The sequence below is a fragment of the Botryllus schlosseri genome, chromosome 1, assembly GCF_051294905.1.
Source record: "Botryllus schlosseri isolate E-star chromosome 1, Bs_hap1, whole genome shotgun sequence".
NCBI lineage: Eukaryota > Metazoa > Chordata > Ascidiacea > Stolidobranchia > Styelidae > Botryllus > Botryllus schlosseri.
Window position 1 is genome coordinate 38,337,133 of NC_137236.1, and position 17,918 is coordinate 38,355,050.

A 17,918-nucleotide genomic window follows, 5' to 3' on the forward strand; every position below is an offset into this window, starting at 1 on the left:
TTGATCTGGGCCATGTGTTGGTCTAGTATGTCAACGAATTTGTAACAATGCCGAAATACAGAATCGTATGACACATGGCTTTCGACGACAATATTATAAGTCGGGTAATCTCAAATCAAAGCTAAATTCCAATATTTTCGTCGGCAGGGTCAGACTCGTCGGCGCTTCTTCGATATACGCCCCAGATCGAAACAGTGCTCCCCATGACACCAACAAATGTTTCACATGAACACAATAAAATTTATAAACGTCAAAATAAATTGTTTTTTGTCTTTGTTGTGGAAGGGGGATATTATGGTTGGAGGAGAGGGGGATATTAGGACTGGGGAGGGTGGATTTTAGGGTTGAGTAGAGGGGGATATTAGAGTTGGAGAGGGGGGATATTAGGGTTCGAGGAATGATGGATATTAGGGTTGGGAAAGGGGGATATTAGGGTTGGAGGAGAGGGGGATATTAGGGTTAGGGTTAGAGCTGGGTTAGGGTTAGAGCTGTGTTAGGGTTAGGAAATGGGGATATTAGGGTTGGAGGAGAGGGGGATATTAGGGTTGGGGAGGGGGGATATTAGGTTTAAGGGATGGGTTTAGAGTTAGGGTTAGAGCTGTGTTAGGGTTAGGAAATAGGGATATTAGGGTTGGGGAGGGGGGATATTAGGGTTAGGGGATGGGTTTAGAGTTATGGTTAGAGCTGGGTTGGGGCTAGAGCTGTGTTAGGGTAAGGGTAACCCAAGAATAGGTTTGGAGTGCAGGACACGATATTCCACACTCTCCCGACCAAAATATCCCCAACCCTAATCTTGGGATACCCTAACACCAACTTTGACCCTAACCCACCTACAACCCTAATAACCCCCTTCCCCCGGAATACCCTAATATCCACCTACCCCCAACCCTGATATGCCTAACCCACATCCAACCCTAATATCCGTCTCTCCACAGGCAAAAAACAATTTATTTTGACGTTTATAAAATTTGATCGTGTTCATGGGAAACACTTGCTGGTTACATGTGAAGCACTGTTTCGATCTGGGGCGTATATCGAAGAAGCGCCGACTCGTCAATGACATAAAACGTCGGTGTATTTATCGGATCTATCATTGGAATAATTCAAGAATACGTACAGACTCAATTCTGATGTAGACATCCCTGGCGAATTGTAATGCAAGAGTACAAGCCAGATCCTTGAATATTCAAACTTCGCTAATGAATATTCTTGTTTTCAGGAAATTAAGATAGAAAATACAATTCTCAAAGAATAGCAGAATAGCAATGTACCGGGTCTAGTGACTAGGCCTACACGCTATGCAGGAGTGTGTTCTGTAAAAAAACGAAGTGTAGAGACATAGGCTCAATTTCGTTAACTCGACCTCCGCTAGACTCGAACCTTCAATCTTTTGATTCAAAGCCCGGCACCATATTCCATCACGCCACGAGGCAGCCGGCCACATCGTGACAGCAATTTCGGAATAATTTGACCACTAATGCATTGGTATTAGAATCCAGACATCGCATCAAGTCATTCAAAATGCTTATCACTGAATATTATGACATCACTCAAATTCTGTTCGTATTAATGTACAAAAGCGGTGATTCGTCACAACGGGCAAACGGATGTGGAACGGGTGCGCGCGGTACGACCAGCAACTTGGTTACAATTACTTTTAGAGTGCGTTGAAGTAGGGTTAACATATTTTGAGGCTCAAAAAGAGGAGACATTTCAAAAATCTCGAAAGCTCTAGTGTCGGAAAAGGGAACTGGTGATTTTGAAAAATTTCCGATCAATATAGTGCTGTTTTGACTAATAAAAGGTTATCACTTCCACTCGACTCCCGCATTACCCGCTTTTTACAATATTTTTGTGGTGTTGACTGAAAAAAAGGGCGTCGCTTTCACTCAATTCCTGAATTACCAGCTTTTCAAGGTACTTCCGTGGTGTTGACGAATAAAAGGTCATCTTTCCAATCTCCACTCCCATAATACACGTTCCATCGTCATTTTCGTATATTGTCTTGCCAACTCTGGCGTTGGTTGCGTTGGAGTCGAGTTTTTGATCTCATTTTATTAATTTTTCTAGAACAAGAGGATAAATCCTCTTAAAAGAAGACATATGGTAACCCTAGCTGAAGGGAAAGCTGTGGAGTTGGACTATCGATACCTATGCTTAATTACTAAATGACTGACGAATCCGTGCAAATGTTCAAATTATCTTCAGTCACCATAAAAGAATAGTTACATCCACCAGTTGATGTTACAATATTTTATATAAATCTGCATACAATTGCATAATATATTCACATTGAGATATACCCGTATACGTTCGGCTGAAACTCGTTTGGGCTAATCCTCATCAACGTCTACATATTTGTAAGGAACATCGCATAACGGCAGTCGTATCACCAAACATATGGTCATCTGCATGGGAATTCGATGAATCGAGGCACATATCAATCTTTAGATTGGCGGAATTTGATGAAAGTCGACTGTAACGTATCATAAATTGAAGAATGAACAGCCTCTCTCAACAACGCGATATATGTCGTCTCGGTAATATCCAGCTTAAATAGGATTATCCATTAAATGTTAACCAGTGGTAGAATTCATGGCAAATTGCCTGTTCGGATTGAAGTTTCAGCGGATGAATCTATAGGGTGACTTTTTCTCCAGGTGTGCATGGTGCGCCTGTTCTAATACATCAAAGGATATGCTATTTTCAAAGCTAGAGAAAAGGTGGGCAGTGTTGGGTCCTTAGTGAGTCTGTAGACAGAGTATCGCAATAAAGAATTACGGCCTATGGTGTTAATAACGACCGAAAGTGTCGAAAATCAATGGAAACCAAACAATAACGAAATTTAAGTAATGATATCACTTTGATCATATTTTAGGCAGCTCTTTCTTCACGTTCATGTAGAATCATCTTCTTCCGATTTTTACACAAACGTGTAGTATTTGTTTCAAGATCCGAAAAACAACACAATGATATATAATGTAAGTGTATAGGTTTGAATCCTCAAAATATCAAAAGGTTGTGAGCGTGACCGCAATAGTTTCGTTTCGAGCTGATGACCAGACCAAGTAAAATACATCATCAGAATTTACTCGATTGGTATGCGACGAGTTCAGAATTAAGCTGACAATTATCCGCGTGCGTGCTGGTAATGGCGGTTTGAGTAATCCGCGATAAGGGATTATCTGATTGTTGCAAACAATTTGTACAAGGAAACAGAGCTATTGCCGTTACTCTCAAGCCGCAGGGATGATCGACAGAATCGATTCGTTATCAACACATTTCGGCCAAACGTGAACACTTTCCGATAAATATTTTAATTTGCTATGCCAAAGACAGTCTGCTAAATGCCGCACTTTGCTCGGCTTCAAAACTCCGATCAGATCCTACTTCATCTACTTTATTATCCAGCATTCTAATGTCGCATTAGCGGAGTTGAAAAAGTAGGGAACCGGGATTGCTGTTTAGGAGTTGCCCTCAACTTTTACCGGGCGTGTGTCATAACCATAAGGACGGAAGCACTCCATCAGACGGATTCGGACTCCAAAATTACCAAATCCGTTTCATCTGTACGCCGACAATGACCATAATGAAAGGTACGTGAACCAACGAGCATCATGATCATGAACAATGTGTTAGAACCTCATTGTGACTGGAACATGACTGACATTTGTCTGGGTCGTTCATGTGTCTGGTGCATTTTGCGAATGCCAGACACCATGTCCGTGGTGTGTTCTGACTGCATTGCTATTCGGAAATCATATCTGGGTTATTTTCGTAGTGCGTTACCACTCTGACGTCATGTCTGGGGTATCCGTGAAGTACTTTGGTACTGCGTTGCTAACAATTAATTTTCGCTTATACACAATGTTATGAATGCTAAAGGTAATATTTCAACGTCACAAACGGCGGAATAACACAGTAGTATACAGACATACGTGAGTGAGGACGAGAAGATAAAAATACTAGGGTAGTCCAAAAAGTAGAAGTACTAATACCGGTGTCATTCGGCTTTTAGAGGAAAGGGGAATGTATGTCGGAGCTGGACGAGGAAATGACGAATGAAAAATGTTGGAAACCACTGTTTTGGAACAAGGCATACATATTTCACACAAACATAAAAATATGAGCTCCTCATCGCTCATTTTTATGATTTTCACGGAAGGCACGAAATATAATCAAAATTTTATGGCGTGATAGTTTAGTAGTTAAACAAAACTGAAATGTTACGCGACCTTGTACATAGAAAATTCATTTCAGGACAAGTAATATCGTAATGATATGAAAATACAAATAAAAAATTCCCATCTCCAGACCGTGCTGGCTTCCTAACCATCACCGAACACCGCTGAATACTGTATTCATTTTCGGATTTAATATCAACCCTTAGGATCGCGGATCAGCTCTCGAGTGATTAGAAAAATATAGACTTCGACTCTAAGTGTCGAATTTCGCATTCTCCCTTTTCACACAGTTCCCTCTAATTGGCATACCGGCGCTGGTCGCCCGAGGGGTAGTTCAATCTGAATCGCGCGGTAAGCGCAAGCTCGTTAGAAACATGATCAAGATATTTCATTTAATATCAACTTGAGGAATCGTAACCACGCAATATAAGACGGAAGACAACTTTATCGGAAATACTGTAATTCTCGATTCACTAAGAAGAGGTTATAATTGAAATCATTATTTCTAAAAGATGAGTGGCGCTTATCACCACAAGCGATTAGGGATGTTTGAAGGAAACATGGTTTCTCGCTGACGCCATCTATTTAGGACAAGAGTTATATCAATATTTATTTATATATTATAATATATTATAATTATATTTAACTGTAGTAGATAAACATAACTCCATACACTTGAATTAAATAGAATATTGATGGAAACACGAATATTGTCGGTTGACACTCGTCAGGTGCATGTGCCATGAATATTGTATATCAATAATCGCATCATCAAATATGACTTGCTGATGTGTTAAAATTAGCCGGCGACCCTAATAGCACTGTATGACTTAGCAAATAGCCTTGCAGCTTTGCTAGCTTCGCCATGTGATCCGCATCGGCCGAGTGTATGTATGTCAATGCATGATTAACCTCATAATGCCGAATAAAATTATATTTCTTGAGCGTGGACAGCTGCTCGGAGCTCATCATTAAGTGAAGAGATCGGTCACGGCCGACTTTAGTTAATACATATTTAGTGCTCAAAATCTTGTTGAAATATTGGCCTGTAGCCGCATCTTTCGTTGTTGAACATAACATCGTTTGTGAGTGAGGATGGCCGCGAACACGTGCATTGCTGCATTAATATACGCATTAGGATTTGGAAACGTGTTTGGAAACAAACAATTTTTGAACTTGAATTTGGAAATAACTTTAATTGTAACGGCACAGTTTGATACGATATAGCTTTATTTTGAACATTTTCGATGTCTGGCTGCTATCGAAGAACCGCCAATAATTTCAACTGACACTCGCCAGGAGTAATCGTCAGCTACTGGCAGAAAGATGAAAGAACATTGTATATCAGCGTTCAACAATCATGTATCTTTAATTGTCCTTAGGCGCTTAAACGGCTGCCACCGATTGTTTCTGTCCTGGCAATTTGAACCCCACAAGACAAATGCCTTTCCACAGAGAAAAATATTTGCCAGAAATAACAATTTGAAATCGTGTGCGTCTTTTAGTTTAATACGTTTGGGTGATTTCAATATATTTTGTCTTACAGACAGGAGGACACGAAATAACATCATGTAACGAATTCATTTTACCAACGGACCCGCTCGAATATGTTAAATTAGTATTTACTGGCCCTATATTTTCCAAGACAACGCATCATTGATCTTAACCGGTAAATCTGATTACGTGGGCAGAGAGAGGATAAAAAAGTTTATAGCAATATAGATGTAATTCCCGATACTATTGACCGATTTAATCATGAATTATGGAAATTTTTCGCGGTATTGGGTGAGGTAAACTGACATAAAGTAAGGCGAAGCCCCACAAAAGTTTGGTTTATCACCTTACGAGGCCCCAAGATCAACGTTTGGTGGGGGTGGGGGGGGGGGGCGAAGTGCTGTTTAGGCTCTAATTACTAGAGGAGATTGAAAACTTGACAAGTTGCTACATTTCTTAAAGACTACGCAGCACGGGCATAACTGAGTGAACTACGTGCGATGAGGTGCAGCTTTCCAGCACTACTATGTCATGGAGGGGTGATGAAGCATATGTGTTAGAGTTGTAGTGTTATTGGCTGTACGCTTCCGCGAACAGATTATTGCTTTAGTTCAGCCGCAGGTATACTTTAAAGCAGGGGTTCGCGACGTGTGGGTCATTGGGAGGGGGGCATTTTTTTAATTCTAAGTGGCCACTGTTTAAAAAGGTTGGGAACCTCTACCTTAAAGGATCATTTCGCTCTATATATGATGCGTTCTCAAATTAAAATTGAGCGCAAGAGCGGTCATCTTTCTTATAAAGACATCGTATCGGCACCGCAGTTACGAGAACAATAGCTCTAGTGCAGTGGTTCTTAACCGGGGATCCGCGAAGCATTTTCAGGGGGTCCGCGGGACAAAATAGTTGGTAACCCAATTTGTATTTATTTAAATTAGGAAAATCACGAGGCAGTTTTGCTTCATTACTGGTAAAACTCCAGGACTCACATGAGAGGAAATATCCTACTGCGCAAACTCATTTTAATATCCTACTGCGCAAACTCATTTTAATTGTTAAATTGCCTATAGCCTACTGATACAAACATATTGCTGTTTAGAAATGTTTTGTTGAGGATTGTGGAAAAATAAGAAGTAGGAAGGTCAATCACGATGACTTCGAAATGTTTGCAGGGATCCATTTTCTCCTGTAATATACACAACCACTATTCCATAATAAGTTCAAGATGAGATGCTAAATAAAAAAGACCAAGCTGGACGTTGTATGTTCACTTAAAATCTGTTTCTCAATTTTGGTGCCATATTTGTTGCGATCATACTCGAATGTGTTGTCAGAAGCGTTATGCGTTATTATCACGTTTATTACCACCTGTCTTTGTGGAAATGGATTTAAGGAACTCGTTCATATGAAATCGAACGCACCGATGTTCAAGACACGAACAGGCACTGTCGAGACGGCGCAGTGGTATAATCCACGGCTGTAACACCGACGGGTAGCGGGTTCGAGTCCGACCGACGTCGACTTCAGAATTCGTATACCTAAGTTTTGGAGGTTTATCTACGACGTTATTTTCAAGAAAAGTAATTTTGGTTCTGTGCATCGCCTGCCTATAGTTAATATTCACACAAGCTAAATGACGATTGCACGATAATTAAACAAAATCTTAACTAAAAGATGTGGGGGTCTGCGGGGGTCCGTGACCGTCCAAAAGGGGTACGCGAAGACAAAAAGGTTGATAACCTCTGCTCTAGTGTTTGATACGCAATACCACTACGACAGGGTGTGTCGCAAGAAATTCCGCGGCATATCACAGTTTCAATATTATTCTATTTAGATATTTTACCGACACCTTCATGGCCGTGAATAACAAAAAGGCTTCCCACCCCTGGCGTAGTGGTATGATCCACAGCTGCAACACCAATGGGTTGCGGGTACGAGTCCGACCGAGGTCGACTGCTGAATTCCTGCCTAAGTGTTGAAGGTTGATCTAGGCGTCTACTCGCCACGTTATCCGCGTAAGCGCTGTCTTATAAAGGGCTAGACGTCGGTAAATGCGGAATCAAAAATAAAAAGAATATCGGCCTGGTGTAAAAGGACCAATGCAGACGAAACACGATGAATATCAAACAAACAAACAAACGAGAGTGATCAATTCCGTTCCGGATGACTGCCTCGATTCCTTGCATGTCGCGGAAGAATCAGCTGACGGAAAAAATGCACACTGCAAAAGTGAACAGTGCACATATATCGCATATCGATATCCGATTTTGTCTTTTCTTCTCTTTCTCGGTTCCACGATTAGAAACGCAGCATCACGAATACCATCTCCATACGGAAGTAATATTTACTGTGAAGGATTCCAGGTTTAAGCGATGTACATTACCATTGTCATCACACTAGTACGCAGTATTGCCTTCCTGGGTGAATCCCGTTTTCATGCACAGAAAATAACACGAAGTAGGATCGCGAACAAGATATTTACTGGCCGAGAAAAATGAGAAGTACTGAAAGAGTTTACGGAATTGTATCAGTATAAGAAATGCACAAAAATGAAATCAATATCGACAAATATGACACAATGGTCAGCACTGTACCAAGAATTCTAAAGTTGGAGCGAATTAGTCCACACATATTACAATAGTCTCGAAAATTTCGCTTCTAGTCACGCGTCAAACCGAATCTCCGAAATAACGAGTCCGAGTCAAGTCAACGCCAGACTCGAGTCGTTGCAATACTGGTTCCGAGATTAGTATCGAATATATGACTCGAATGTTATCTCTTGGCGACGTAAATAAGAGAGAGAGTCTCCGTATTATTGTTAGTAATAAACGCACGAAATAAGCAATCAATATAACGGATGAGTTGTCATTGTCCTAATAGTGTGATTGAACGCGGCCCAATCATTCATGGTTATGCTGAGGGAGGACAGTACTCGCAAACATAGAAGGCCGACGAAGAAAAACCTATTGGGAACTGAATGGTACCGTAGCTGCTACCGATTGCACTGGCGCTCTGAGCCGCATCTCCATCCCCGATCAGTGTCGTGCCGCTGTCTGTGAGGTATGGTGAGGCGACACTGTCAATTCCGTCGAATATCTCGATCCACTGAAGATCGACTTCGTTGGCGTCTACGTCATTGTCGAAAAGAGGCAACCAAACGGTGCCCGTCAATCCCAAGTGGTTCCGGAAAAGCGCTCTAAAATTGAAAACTGCTGTATAAGTACAATTTGCAAAAAGCTGAGGAAATCACTCATAACGGTAGAGATGTACAGCACAGCAACATACTGTATATAGGCTGCAGCTAAATAAGTTGTGCTGTCCAAAATGGAGTGTTTTCAATGTCTTGTTTCTGAGTAATGGGATGCTACAATATGAAATAGACATAGTGGAGTATCTATAGTCCCGAATAAGTCATGCATTTCCAATAGGGATGTTACTGATACTTCTGTATACATTTGACAGTTACTAAAGTTAAGGATTTTCCTTATTTTTATTAGGAAATATCACTATCTCAAAAAATATAGCCAATTCAAGGAAACGAATGTCATTTTCGGACTCAACAGCCCCAAATACTCAGAAACCATTAAAATACCTTTGGTACTAAAAAAAGATTTTTTGTTCGCCAGTGTAATTTAACGATCTCAAAATTTAATGAAAGTTCAGAATTTTCGTCGTGCTTCACGTGTCGTGTGACCCTCTAGTGCAGAGGCTCTCAAACTGGGGGCGCGGTGTCCTTGAAATTTTTCACCATCATAAAGGGGGAGGGGGTGTCTAAAAAAGTTTGTGAACCACTGCTCTACAGCATTCGACCGTTGATTGCCAACCATCGTGAAAACTGTCAAGCCAAAAAATATGAAATCTATTCTCCCTTTCAAAATATACTAGTTGTATTTCTCTTTATGCACGGTATCGATATACATATAGATCATCAATGTATCTGAGTTCTTTTGTCCGGAGCTCATGCACGAGTTGATAACTACGAAGTAAAATTAAATGTAAATGGCAATTTTACGAGCTACCATATGTTTGGTTCAAGTCCGACAGTGTCCGCCACAACTCTGCATTGCTTTACGCCCGAACTACGTGCTTTATAATACGGCAGACGGCTTCATTACATGACAAATGAAATGATCTGAAATAGATTTTTGGGTTAAAAAAAAGTAAAGAGCCGCTGTTCCAAAGCAAAGCTATGATCTGTGTTCAATAATGCGGTCGAATTCACATGTGTGGAAACTTTGTACCTCTTGGTGGGCTACGTTGGCCTACCAGCACGGACCCATATCGCTGTACCGCCAACAGGGATCAGTTTCCAACATTTGACAGCCCTTAAGAGCGTATTTACTAGGGATGGTGTGAACGTGCGAGGTTCACGTTCGCGTTCTGTGTGTGAACCTCGGAAATTTAGAGGTTCGCGTTCACAACAGAACCTTGGTAGGTTCTGCACTGTGAACCTTATTCATATGTTACAATTTTCACTTCATTATAACATTGCTGGTTTAAATTTATTGCATGTTAACGGCAGGCCAATCTGTTCATGGCGCTGGCAGCATAAAAAAATCGACACTAAACGAGCATGCACCGTGAAAATCTCAAAAGTTTTGCTTGCTTTGTTGCAAAAGTTGGCTCGAAAGATCCAGCTTCCCGTTTGTAAATATTTAATGACTCTATGCTGCGAGCTTGACCCGCAATCACAAAACATCACGAGCGAAATAAGCTATGTAGTCAGAGAATGATGCTTATTCAACCAATCAATGAGATTGATATCGTTTTCTGATGTAAAAAAAACTAACAGGCTTACGGGGTCAATCTTCACTTCATGTTTACTGTACCATTAAAACCAAATCGGTGCGATTGACTGAATGACTTGTTAATGGGGTAATATCAGTAGCAAGCATAGATACCCGTTTCACACTCTGCTCAATATCAATATATGATGTCGAATACATTTTCCGGTATCATATGAAAAGGTGATTCGAGTTTGACTTAAGTAAAGTCATGACTCGAGTCATCCCAACACTGCTACAAGGCTATATCTGCATCTTCCTTGCACATCATGTACTCATGGTGGGCATATGCGCAGATAGTGTGTATTTATTTCATGATTCGGTGTATATGCGGCAAAAAACATCAAGGACAAAAATAAACTACTTTCTTTCCTGTCATTATATTCCCTGGTAAGTCCTCATCGAAATTGTTGGCAAAGCGGCGGAAGAAATTGATTTTACGAGATTAATATATCACTTGATTTCCCCCGTTGATACATTTGGCGACGTTTAAAGCGTCAGTATATAGGATACTTCAGCATTGAGACATTATGTCGCCCGAATCGTCGCTCGGTATCATGTACAATCTGTACATTATTGTAGGCTATCATTTCATTGAAGGATAGGGTTGGAATTAGCAATATGACGTCACGTGACGTCATGAGGTTCACGTTCGTGTTCACACAGAACCTTTCAAAAAGGTTCGCGTTCACACGAACCTGAACCTTTCAGAGGTTCACACTTCACACCATCCCTAGTATTTACGACTGATTCTCCCCCAATTACTTATTTACTTGGGAGATCTTCGCATCGCTACTTCTACTTCTACTTGAAGTAGTTTTAGGATACTTTTAAAAGGACTACTTCTACTCGTAATTGGGTATATTCTAGCGTCGCTAATTCTACTTATTCATGACTAGCTTTCTTGACTACTTTGACCACATTTGGATAGGCCTACGCCCTAGCTGTCTTTCGGGGCATTAATGTCATCTAATGATATCAGATATCTTCACTTATGATTTTTAATATATCAACACGTAGTCACCAGATATTGAAGACTCAGAATACGGAGCAGTGATTGTACAGACGAATCAATGATGGAATACCATTTTCGGTCTTCTTGAATTGGCGGGGCATTCCATTATGGTAGCATGCCGTCCAGAACAATGCCGAAGAAGAGAACAAAATTACTGTTTGGTAGTAGATAGCGGAGAAGCCTTAGCAGATTTTCAATATTTGTGTGCCTATCACATAGCCTAATATATCTTTCGATATATATTGATGCTCTTACACACAACACAGTTTAGTATAACATGTTTCTCACTTTCTATAATCTTTGCTGCTATCCGGTACAATTAAATCAGTGCTCTAGCTAGGCCAGTTCGCCTGAGTCTCGGTGATGTCAATGAATCCTTCCGAAACTCTCTGGCACATGTGCTTACCAAGGTCATGCTTACGCAACAATGCCCCAATCCCATGGAGCCGGCGCTCGCAACGTTGGAAAAGCTGGCAAAGCTACTTGTGATAATTCCTTAAGAATCAATTTATCACCGAATATTACAGTACCCACTCTATTTCCTTTTGCAGAAACCTTGAAATTGACCGTATCGCAGCACACGAAACATGTGGTACAAATCCACCCAAATTAGTAAAATGAGATAGCCTATCTGGGAAGTCGTGTCGAACCAACATCATTGCCACAATTGTGCAACGAAATAGGCGTTGTCCACACGATAGCAGATAAGCCTTAATGTAATGTAGAACAGGCATTATATACTTTGCGGTCTCAAAAAAGGTACACATTTGAACTTTTCACATATTTCATAATGTACTGACGTCATAATGAGAATCGAATTACTCAGCTACTCGATTTCGGCAAGCCCTAGTCGCGACAGTCTTGACTCAAGTTAAAGCAAACTGCATAACTCACATACGATCGGCCGTGGTCCTGACGTTCTTATGGGCGAGGACGGCGCCTTTATCTTGGCAATCTGCAAAAGCCTCGCGCAAAATATTTGGAGTCATCGCTCTTTGATAGCGACATCCTTTGTATTCCTTCCAAGCCTGGAAATCGTCCTGGGACATCGGAAAGTTTTGTGAGATTCTGGACACAAATATCGAGGTCGTGATGGCATGAGTAAAGGTTGCCCGACATTTGAGCTTGCGCGATAACAATATCCCCAACCCTCGTATAAATATCTCTACTCTAAATCGAACCCTAACTCATCCCCAGCCCAACATTTAATCTCTTTGCGCAACATCCACAAATGCCTAAATGTCGCATGCTAAAGTCGGGCATTTTATTATGTACCCCCCCCCCCTGAAATGCCCAGCCCACAGACCACGCGGCAAATCGATCGCCCCTATCGACAAGAATCGCGTCTTCAACCATCTATTCCACATACCGGAATCTGCGAGCCCGCTGTTGTATCCGACGCCATCGTAACGGTGGTCGTCGCTGGCGAAAGCAGACCTGCGTGAAAATCTTGTCGTAAGCTGGCGGGAGTGATGTATAAGTCGATTCGTTAATTCGCGACATCCTGGACGAAAAAGCCGTCAGATCTGTCTCGGGGTTGTAACCAAGCCAAAAGGTTCCAAGTCCCAAGTCAACTTGACTTTTTTAGTTTTAGCCAAAGAAGTCACCGTCACCATTCAAGTAGAAGTGGAAATGGCGGCTTAAAAGTAACTAAATATAGTAAGCCCATTTTTGCCTAAAAACTGAAATCTGCCAAGTAGAAATCGAAGCAGCCTGAAATCAGAACTACTCGAGAAAGTAGTGCGAGTAGGCAAAATCTTATTCAAGTGCTTAGAAAAGTAGAAGTACTTCGTTACTGACCACATCTGGTTTTAGTTCGAGTAAAGTCGAGTCAATTTCTTTTCAACACCGAGTCAAGTCCAAGTCTTACACATGGAGCAACGGGTCGAGTCCGAGTGATATTGTTTACTGTTCAAAGTCGAGCTCATGTTATGTTCAACTCCATTCTGTGAAACCATAGTGTCCTATATCGTGTGAGCACCAGCAAATCTCACGGATCAGTGAAATTGGTTTACGTCACACTTTCCATTTGTTCAAAGGCAATTTGACGGCTTGCCGAGCATTAAATATGATAAAACGGGTATCAGTCGAAAGCTACCGCCGTACCTATTGCAAAAATATACATTTTATTCTGCTCGTTGTCCCGGAACCCCCCTCCCCCCAAAAAAGCGCCGAATGTTGCGCTGTAACGGAGTTTGATATTGTGACGCAGCCATGCCGTCTGAGCAGCTCAGGAGCAAGCGCGCATAAGAGTGAGAGTGTGAATGGTCAATCGGTTGCGCAACAACTGCCAATACGCTTGCGGTATGCGCTGCTGCCCACCTGCTCCAAGACGGCATTGTTGCGTCACAATACCAAACTCCGCTACAATGCTACATTCTAGGCTGATTTTGGGGGGGTTCAGGACCACGAGCAGAATAAAATTTATATTTTCGCAATCAGTACCGGTAGATTTCGATTGATACCCGTTTTATCGAATTTAATGCTCGGAAAGCCGGTCAAATATTACCGTCAAATTGCCTTTCACCAAATAGAAAGTGTGACGTAGACCAATTTCACTGAGCCATGAGATTTGCGTGTGTCCACCAGAGGTGGTCAAAGTAGTCAAGAAAGCTACTCAACTAGAAGTAGAATTAGCGACGAACAAATCTACTCAAGTACGAGTAGAAGTACTTCTTCCATAAACAACCTAAAACTACTTGAAGTAGAAGTATAATTGACTGACTTTCAATCTACTCAAGTAAGTAAGTAGTTGTGAAAACGATCGTAATTCGCTCGCATCGATTGTCAAAAGCTGCAAATTGAGCTATGCGAAAGGGGCCGAGCTTGATTCATATTGATGCATACCAGGAGGTATCAAATTTTTGACAGCATAAGCATACGTCCACATCAGGGGATGAAAATGATAGTATGAATATGGAAATGCGATACTAATCCTCTGTTTACTCGAACCGTCCGTTTCGAAAAATATCATGGTATGTCCACTGGCGTAGCAGCATGTGCTTCCGCCCCGGCCTCTCGCTTAAAATGCCGTCCCTCTAAGTAGACCACAGCAAATTTCGACATAGATTCATATTCAAACAATCTTGTCAATAAAAATAATTACAAATAATATGCCGCGTCTCAGCCTCAACGGTAATAAGGCCAAAAATAATACAGACAAGAAATAGCGAACGAATGTATCGTGCAAATAGAAAATCAACAGCCGCCTCAAAACTTAACTTTTCGGTCTTTCGCCGAAGCAAAATCAGCGATAATATCCTCAAATGCAAGTTTCTGAACATAGTCTCTTTCTATAGACAGAATGAATGGAGCTGATAGCCGATCATCATTCATGGTAGAATGTAAATTTAGCTCACGGGACGCCAGCTATAGGACTACCAATTACGCTGTTTTAGCCGGCTCTGTACAGTTTGCAGCCTCATTTTGCCGCCCCCTTGGAGCCTGCCGCCACTGGCGCAGAGCCAGAACCGTCAAGTGGCTGCTACGCCACTGGGTATGTCGCCTTCCCCCATATTATAAGGCCCGTGGTTTAGTCGAAGAGCAATATGGAGAAGTTGTATCGGATACGTTGTAAACACTCTGCGCGATTAATAAACTTTAATTATTAATATGGTGGATCGCAAAATGCTTTAATATGTAGCTTTATTTCCGGAAATTAAAGGCATTACTACATTCGCTTTTATACTTCAACATGTATGTTCTCCAGACAAAAGAACTGAAACTGATTAGAACTCAAAGTACGATACTGGGAATTGAAAGAGAAATACAAATACTACTTCTGAAAGTGGAAAATGTATTTCATGTCTTTAATCAAGAAAGCTTTAAAGATGGTATGCTAAAACAGGCCCAAAGCTAAAAAAAAGTCAGAGTCCACTTTCCAGATCTGGACACGTCATGAGCTGCTAGATTACGACATGAGTAAATGCTAAAGTGCGAAACATCAGTTTCTAACGTTATGATGGGCCATATATATAGTGTGATGAAATATTTCATAGGGGCGACAATGCGGTGTGAACGAAACCACACAACACGCTACCTAAATTATATCTACCGATACTTTCGTGAAATCATACTGGTCACTCCGCATTCACTGTGCGCAAAGCGCGACGAAAATTCTGGGCTTTACTCAAGTTTTATGAAAATTAAATGATAATACTCCGTGAAATCAGCCCCGAAATCTCTCAGGCTATCTTCCTGATTGGAGGATTAAACTACTTCTATTTTACAAACTGAAAATAGCGAAAAAGTAAGCAAGTAGATCACACAATATAACGAAGTAGAAGTAGAAGTAGAAGTAGCGGGGAATTAGATCTATTTGAGTAAGTACCCAAGTTGCGGAAAACTACTTTAGTACTTCAAAAAAGTAGACGTAGTTAGTTACGGACCACCTCTGGTGTCCACACCATATAGGTCACTATGGTGAAACTCTTTAGTGATATCGAAGGCCGTGGATTCATATTATACTCATTTTTTCCCGTTCTAATCGTGTTTATTCATACAGATAGGACAGTGTTTGGGCCTATTTTTCAATTATCAGTCTGATATGCCAGACTTGAATACGTCCCATATAGAATGCGCCCGGTCATGTGACTTGATCGAGTCTTGCGCAACGACCCGAATACAAGTCGAGTTACTACACATATTGACATATTGTTAGGAAGATGACTCGAGTCAAGTCGAGGCAACGAAAATTTGTAGTAGGACTTTAGTCGAGTCATCACAACCCAGCTTGACCAGTCCTGCTGGAAACAACAGTTTGACGTTCGACTTGGTACTTACGCTCGATAATTTGTAGCCACACGTACGATTCTATGAGCCGCTTGGTGTCGAACCGTGGTCGAGGAGTGGGTGCTGAGTAATACATCGGTCTGTTGATTACGGGCCCCGTGTGCTGGATTAACGCGAGGAGTTTTCATCATAAATCAAAATGAAGGGTTTCATACACATACACACACACACAATAACAGACTCACCCATCCGTGTTTACTTATCGGCACATCCGAGGTTGCTGCAAGGAAAAGAATTTTCAAAATGATGGCGTCATCGACTGATTGATACGTAACACTCACCTCGAATACAGATCACCGTCAGAAGAAAAATAAAACCAGCAACGAATCGCATCTCGGTCTATTGCAGAACTAATGAGATAAATCTCAGTCTGTAGAGTAATGAGATCATAATTTATGGAAAGTCTTGGAGTCAGTCATGACGAGATCCGGTTTGGAATAGCGGTCTTATGAGATCACAGGTATAAATGCCAAATGGTCATAATAATTCGAGGACTAGAATTTGAATTGAATATTAGCGTTGAGTAGTGAGAGATGATATTTTCGAGAAATAATTTTATACATTCTTTCCACTAAAAAATAATTTATCAACGAGAATGATAGTTTTCATACAATTTTCCTATGTGCCTAGAACAGTGGTTCTCAACCTTTTTCTCTTATCGGCCCCATTTTGAACCGTCACGAACTTCCGTGGACCACAAGTTTTAGTTCAAATTTAGCTCAATTACCTGCAACCGTCATCTGTCTTGTGCAAATGCTAACTGTAGGCTAGTGATAAATAGCAATAAAATGACTTTTCTTGAATATAACAGCATACTAGTTATGTAGAAATAGGGAACACTTTTGTTATTTTAAACCGAATTGTGTAGCTGCATTTCCTGAAATACGCGGCCGTATCTTGAAAATCAATGTGCCGAATATGTGCCTAGAATCCATTTCCATATAGATAGGTGGCGACGAATACAATAATAACACGTGACGCTTCCGACGACACTTTTGGGTATGATCGCAACATATATGGTACCAAAATCAAGAATCAGATTTTTTATGAAGATATAACGTCAAGCCCGATCATTTCTATTTTGCAGCTCATCTGGAAGAGCGGGTATGTATATTACAGGAGAAAATCTATTTTTGCATGAATTTTTTTCCAAAATTTCAGCAAAACACCTCTAAGCAGCAATATGTTGGTATTAGTTGGCTATTGGCTATTTGGAAATGAAAACGAGTTTGCAAAGTAAAGTATTTCATGTTACAAAGCGAAACTGCCTAGTGATTTCTTTAGTTTAAAAATACAGATTTGGTTATTAATAATTTTTCAAATTTGGAGGTTTCTTGGACCCCCTGAAAATGCTTCGCGGACCCCAGGTTGAGAACCACTGGCCTAGAAGCCTCGATAGGTCGCATTGCAGCATACCAAACATGCAGTACACGAGTACACAAGTTATTGAAAATGAAGTCGTAATCAACCCACGGCAGGTACATATTTAAACTTTCCACAGCTTCACATAACGTCACAAAGAATAATTCTCGAATACATAACTCGACTAGAAACTCAACACTCGATTTGGAATCGACTCTCTCAGATACTCAATTTTATCCAGCCCTAGTCACAGGGCGTGTCGTCCTGCCGATTCTTCACTGCCGATGATGC

The 17,918-nt window shown here is 41.1% G+C and overlaps 3 protein-coding genes across 4 annotated transcripts in view; all 3 read right to left on the reverse strand.

Annotated features, from left to right (window-relative positions):
• The window catches only part of LOC145436733 (uncharacterized), a 246,599-nt gene that overhangs the window by 60,545 nt on the left and 168,136 nt on the right, over window positions 1–17,918 (reverse strand). The window lies entirely within an intron of this gene.
• Window positions 1–17,918, reverse strand: part of LOC145436675 (uncharacterized) — a 339,318-nt gene that overhangs the window by 13,307 nt on the left and 308,093 nt on the right. The gene's annotated exons all lie outside the window — the stretch shown is intronic.
• Window positions 7,992–12,531, reverse strand: LOC145439326 (uncharacterized). The gene is made up of 2 exons (XM_080316829.1): window positions 12,369–12,531; window positions 7,992–8,871 (listed from the first exon to the last, which is right to left on the reverse strand). The coding sequence occupies exons 1-2, from the start codon at window positions 12,521–12,523 to the stop codon at window positions 8,586–8,588; spliced, it is 441 nt and encodes a 146-aa protein (XP_080172955.1). The 5' UTR covers window positions 12,524–12,531; the 3' UTR covers window positions 7,992–8,585.

What these genes read in the sequence shown, in the direction of transcription:
- LOC145439326 (XM_080316829.1), bottom strand. Translation starts at nt 12,523, where the DNA reads ATGTCCCAGGACGATTTCCAGGCTTGGAAGGAATACAAAGGATGTCGC. An exon ending in AGGACCACGGCCGATCGTAT is followed by an intron (nt 8,872 to 12,368) that starts GTGAGTTATGCA and finishes TTTCAATTTTAG; the next exon opens with AGCGCTTTTCCGGAACCACT.